Below are 6,632 nucleotides of genomic sequence, written 5' to 3'. Positions count from 1 at the left end.
TCTGCTATTTTCTTTCTTCTTCACTAAATTTCATGAAAGATTTGAATCCATAGATCCTTAACTTTAGATAAAAAATTGTACCTTTTTTGTTCTACAGATTTTTGAAATTCTTGTCAAAAAAAGAAAGAGAAAATCTTGATCATGTTTAGTAGCACAGAGCCAATTTCAAGAGAAATGGATAAATTCAATAGTTTCTTATTTTCAAGTGGCGGTGGTAGTTCTTCAAATTTTAAGAATGGTGGTGAATTACAAGGAATGGAAACTGAGTTTTTAAGGAACAAAGAAATCATGTGTTCTGATTATTTTCAACAACAGTCATCACAGTTCCATCAGCAGAGTAATAATAATGGTGGGGGGTTAACGAGGTACAGGTCAGCTCCGAGCTCGTTTTTCGCCGGAATTCTTGACGGAGACGGCAATAATTCCGGTGAAAATTTTATTACTCATGATGGATCTTCGAGTTCGGATTCTGAATCCATGTTCACTGCCTTGTTGAACAACAACGACAACAACAACGTTAATAATAATAATAATAATAATAATAATGTTACAGTTTCTGGTACTCGGGATCTGAATGATCAGATCAGCAAAAATCAGCTGCAGTTTGGTTCTTCGTCTTCTATGAAGCAGGAGATTGGAGAGGAGATAAAATTTGCTTCTTCTGCTATGGGATCATATGGTGTAGGAGTGCAAATGCAAAGTGGAGTGAGGTTGAGTAATGGAAATGGTGGTGGCTCTAATAATCTTATTAGGCAAAGCAGTTCACCTGCTGGATTTTTCAATGGTATGCTCATTTGCTCTTTTAACTTTTTGTTGGTTAAGTTTATGACAACTTTTTCAGCTTAATTTTGATGTGTAAGTGCTAATTGGTTGGTTTTTCCTGATTAATTATAAAGTTGATTGGCTTTTAGGGAGGATTTGATTGGTTTAAACTTTTGGGTTAGTAGATTATGTGACTTTTGTGTAGTACTTAAGGAGTTGACTTTTAGCTAGTTTTAGATCTGCCGCCTAGTGCACAAGGCATCCTGTGTTCGCACAAGGTTCGGTAAGGGCGGCAGCCTAAGGGGTGTAATATCTACCCTAACCGTTGCTCCAAGGTTCCCTTCCGGATCTACAGAAAATAGGAAAAATTTGCCTTTGTTGATTTGATCCCAACCACTTAAGGTAAAAAGAGTAGGGAACTTTTCGTTATTTTGGGAATAGATTTGAGGGATTCAAGCTTTGTTTTTTCTTGAATTTGAAATGTACTGAATGATGGATGTGCTATTTTGATATAGTTTTACTATTGTAATCAAGAATGGGTAGATAAGAACTTTATTGCATAATTTCAGGATTTGATATAACGAGAGAAGTTGGGAATTATAGAGCAAGTAGTGGGGCTAATATGAGCTTCTCATCTGCTCAATCGTCTACCTCAAATTTCATGCCTAGCATTGCTGAGCATGAATCTTGGAATGACTCTATCTTCCATTCTTTAAAGAGAAATAGAGATGGTGATCTCAAAGTGTTTTCTAATGATTTCAATGGAATGACTAGTCAGGTACCTATTCTATTTTTTCTTTTCCTTTTTCTGGATTTGTTGTTATTCTCCTTGTTTTTGTTTCTTTTACTAATAAATGCTAATTTCATTTGTCAGAATGCTGAATCAAGAAACTTCACTACTTCTGGTTTAACTCACCATATAAGCTTGCCTAAGACATCTTCTGAGATGGCTGCTATAGAAAAATACCTGCAGTTTCAACAAGATTCAGTACCTTGCAAAATCCGTGCCAAAAGAGGCTGTGCTACTCACCCAAGAAGTATTGCAGAGAGGGTAAAATTCTGTCCTGTCACCTATTTCTTTCCAATTAATCATGTTTATTCTTGAACTGAACACTATCATACAACTTGTTTTAATTTTAAGTTGGAGTAAGGTTTAATTTCCTTTTCTTCTTGACAATTTTTAGATGAGACGGACTCGAATTAGTCAAAGGATGAAAAAACTTCATGATCTTTTTCCAAATATGGATAAGGTAGATTCTTGTGACTTAGAATTCATTGTATCTTTCTGTTTTTCTAAAAGAAGGTAAGAACTCACATGTTTTCTTGTTTTATGAAATGAAATGGCAGCAAACCAACACAGCTGATATGTTAGATTTGGCAGTTGATTACATTAAAGACCTTCAGAAACAAGTCCAGGTAACTACCAAGAAAATAAAATTTGCCTCTTCTCCATCAAACACTCACATGAATTTCCCACCAGCATTTTTATTTCCTCACCAAATTTACACTTCTTTAATGCAGACATTGACTGATAAAAAGGCGACATGCTCGTGCCCGAGTAAACAGCTGCAATGTTCAAATGGAACAACATGAACTTGATTTCTGTACAGATAGTAATAGGTGAAGTTAGATGGGAAGAGGGAAGAGAGTAAATTACTTTCTTTCTGCCCCAATATGATGGAAATATGGTTTATTGTATCATTAGCAATAAAGCAAGTGTAGTTATTTTTCCTTTTTTTAATGTATAATTGAGATTGAGTAGAACTAATAACAGTCTAGTGGGCAATTCCAATGTAGAGCAAATATGCTTATTGTATTATGCTGTTGTTTATTGGAATATGACCATGTCATTAGTTCAGAGATCTAACATGCTTGAGACAAGTCCTAAATTGCATTTGCAACATGTGTTTGAGATTAAGATCTTGAATCTGGAATTATTTCATGTCCCTATAACTGTCCTCTGAAAGCACTTCCGGTTTTCACGGGTTCAAGACGTGAAAACGCTTCTTGTGAAAATGCAATGTTAGATTGGCTACAATATATCCAATATGATCCGACCCTTTTTTAGATCCAAGCGAAAATGTAATGTAAGATTGGTTATAGTAATTCCAATATGGTATGACCCTTTCTTAGCAGGAGCTTAGTGCATTCCTTTCTCGTTTAAAAGCACCATAACTGCACTCCTTCTATATAGAAACACTCCAGTGGGGTCATGCATTTTGGACATAATAAGGAGTAGTAGTATATTGTATTTCCATTGTTGCTTGATATGCTGGGAGTAGAAGTGATTGATATGATTAGAATATGACTTGGCTGGTATGATATTTTAATGGAAGTAGATAAAGTTTCAAATCTGGTACAACTATATGCATCTCTATCTTTTGAAAAATCTTGTGGACTATTCTACCCTTAGAGACAGGGAGTGCAGTTACTTATTTAAGAGGGCATTCAATTAGTCAAAGAAGCATTAAAGATGACCTCACATCAAAACACTTTCTTTCTGCTGTTTCCTGAGAAGCTTCACTCATGTAGCAGTTTTATGGAATTTACCAACAAACTAGTAAATTCAGAAAATATAATATTTTGATTAGTTAAAGTAAAATAATAAAATGTTCAAGAATATAATATCGTCGACTTCTCAAGTTCATCCATTTTCAAATTGGAATTGGATTCAATTGATCTACTTTTTACTCGTGTGGTAATTCTACTTTATGATAGACTTAGAAGCTGAGTGGCGCGATAGCAAAGTTGTTATTCCTTCTGTTTTAATTTAGATGACACACTTTCTTTATTAGTCCGTTAAAAAAAAAATGATATATTTTTATAATTTGAAATAATTCAACTTTAAACTTTTTATTTTATTCTTAATGAGACGTTTAAATAACTACACAAATGTCATGGTCCCACAAAGCTTTTACCCCTTAAGCTTTTTATACCACAAATTTCAAAAGTCTCCCTCTTTTCTCTTAAACTCTATGCCGAGTCAAACCATCTCAACTAAATTGAAACAGAGGGGTATTATTTTTATTATGTTGAACGCAAAACTAAGTTCAGAAATTAATGGTATGAGTAAGTAGTAACATGTTCCTTCTAATCAAATGAATGTTAAATGTCAATAGAAAAGTCATACGTAATAAAAAAGAAATGAAACATTTTTTCTAAGTAGAAAATTAAGAGGGGTCGGAGTGATCTCATGATAGCAAATTAACTAACTAGTTAATGATAATTAGCTTATGGATTGACTTAACAACAATAATTAACATTAATTAGCATGTCGGCTGTTTGATGTGTTGTTTTCACGTTCACAATCACATTGATGTTTTTGGAGGCTACTTAATATGTACTGTACTTCTCTTTTAAACAAAAAAACAATTACATTGATGACAAAATTGGACCAAATATTTGTATGAGGGCCCAAGAAAAGATAACGTATTTGTTCAAACCTTATCCACACACGGAGTCACAAGTGGATAAGTTTGGCAAAAGAAGAAAAGGGAAACGAGGGAGTAATAACGACTTTTCTTGATTAGCAATCCATAAGTTTCCTTTAATAGTAAGAAAAGATTCTAGTCATGCTTCTAATCAATCCAACCAACCCTCCAAAAAGAAGGAACAGGAATTATAAGGTTCACAGTATTTTTCTTTTGAGAATAAATTGTTTTCTACAAATTGTCTTGGTAATTTGTAACAAGTTTTTTAGTTTATTTATCATTGATTAATGCAAAACATTTGAATCAACTCCGTGTTAGTTATTAAATTCTAAGAATATGCTCTAGTAAAAAAAGTTCTTCTATAATATACTCTCACCGGTCTACTTTAATTGATTTTTTTAACCTTTTTTATGGTCCATAATATTTAATTTTTTCAGATATCAAAAGAAATTAAATTCTTTTTTTCAAATTTGCCATTGGAGTAAAGAGCCTAGGAGTATTGTTATATTTTCAAGGAACAAATTAAAGTTAATATGATCAATTTCATTGTTAATTAATGCTAAAAGATGAATTCCTTAATAAGTATAAAAACAATCAAAAAAAAAATACATTAAAGTGGATCGGAGTGAGCAATATATTAATTGCCTTCTTATAAGTTACCTACAATAAGCTTATGATTTGATTCCACTTGACTTGCACGAAAAATATTCTGTGTATTGCATTTTTTCGAATAATGATTCAGATAACACTTTTGCTATCTCTAGCTTCCTTTTCTTTTTGTCAAGGAATTTTTTCCAATAAAAAAATGACTTTAATTATTAATTACATAGATGTAAATGCTGAAACAAACCTTTTTATTATTTTCTCTTCAATTTCTTTTAATGTGGTAGGGTAAATAGGTAATGAAATGGAGTTTTTAAGGGTCTCTGCTGAGGAGTCTCAATACAGTGATGCTGAATTGAGACATGTAAATGGAACATATATCACTTCTATATTGAATTTTGGTTAACGTCGTTCACTTACTACATCATGCGTAAATGTAGTAATAAAAGAAGCGCTTAAGACTAGACAAAATTAATTTAATATTTGGTCAGCTCAGCCACCACAATTGATTTACACCTAAATTGGAGAGGAAGTAGTACAAGACTTCAACATATTGACTTTGTTATGGGTCCTTTTTGTACAGAGAAAAGGCACGTTTTCTCAATTGATTACCCTTTCTGCTCACTTTAATATAAGGATTTTCAAAATTGTTAGACCTTCAATTATGTCAGCAGCTCCTGTGCATTCAAAGTTTTGGGAAAAGCCCTTCACATTACTCTCTTTACTTCAACTCAACGCGACCATTCTTGACTTTTCAAAGGTCCACTTAAACTTGATTTGGACAGAAGGTGCATCACAGGCACAGCACATCATATACGACTGTAGATAATGATCTTTTTTAAAAAATTGGAGTGGGACGCGGTTGGCACTAGAAAACTCCTAGATATAAGGATATAAGTGTGATACACGATATACCCATAACTAGAACACTACTAGACAGGGGCGAAGCAAGAGCTTCAGACGCGGGTTCGGCCGAACTTGGTAACTTTAGTCCAAACTCTGTATTTGTCTTAAAAAATTCGTTGAATATATACAAATTATTAATTTAGAACCCATTAACTTAGAAGAAATAGAATCCCGGACCTATTAACTTCAAATCCTAACAGCGCCTCTGCTATTAGACATGACTCACGACTCTCTACAACATACTTGAACCACCTACATGGGTTGTGATGGGATGGATAGGATTCCTCCACCCTTAACCAGAGGTTTCGGGTTCGATTTCTGCGTATGGAAAAAATCTTGTTAGGGAGCGCTTCCCTAACAATACGGCGCGAATCCGAATATAATCATGCTCCAATACGGGTACCAGACACCGGGTGGGAAACCAAAAATAAAACATACTTAAACCTGATTCTAATACCAACTTGTCACACCCCAAAACTTGGGTGGAACATGATTGACACCCAACCTGAACTATCCATCGAACAAAGATAGTATGTTGTCATGGTATTGGAACCTGAGTTTTATTTATTCCTTCTTTTTGTTACCAGGGTTAACCCCTAAGCCATAATGTCTTAAAACAAGGACAGCATAGAGAAACCCTTACGCATGTCATGAAGATTATGACTGTCTTAGGACCTCCCATTGTTGTATCATTTATGAGAAATCGGGTATCAAATCTAAACAAGGTCGACATAGCAAAACCTTCCTTGCTGTAATAAGGACTATTATTTCTAAGGACCTTCCCTATATTTGGTTCCGAGTCATGATGCCTCCTAGGAGACATTGGAATCGACATTTTCTTGTTTCTGTCACTCAGCAAACAGTGAGAGTCCTCTCTTCTTAGCAGAAGCACCATGTACAGGCACTAAAACAACGTCAAAGAAAGAAAGA

General features: G+C 34.1%; 1 protein-coding gene across 1 annotated transcript; it reads left to right on the top strand.

The window, feature by feature from the left end:
- On the top strand, positions 1-2,629 carry LOC104105713 (transcription factor bHLH130-like). Its single transcript, XM_009614098.4, has 6 exons — positions 1-784; positions 1,332-1,540; positions 1,637-1,813; positions 1,947-2,012; positions 2,110-2,178; positions 2,284-2,629. The coding sequence occupies exons 1-6, from the start codon at positions 142-144 to the stop codon at positions 2,353-2,355; spliced, it is 1,236 nt and encodes a 411-aa protein (XP_009612393.1). The 5' UTR covers positions 1-141; the 3' UTR covers positions 2,356-2,629.
- Positions 2,630-6,632: the final 4,003 nt, after the last annotated feature.

This window comes from Nicotiana tomentosiformis, chromosome 1, assembly GCF_000390325.3.
Source record: "Nicotiana tomentosiformis chromosome 1, ASM39032v3, whole genome shotgun sequence".
In the NCBI taxonomy this organism is placed as follows: domain Eukaryota; kingdom Viridiplantae; phylum Streptophyta; class Magnoliopsida; order Solanales; family Solanaceae; genus Nicotiana; species Nicotiana tomentosiformis.
This window is presented reverse-complemented; position numbering and strand designations above follow the sequence as displayed.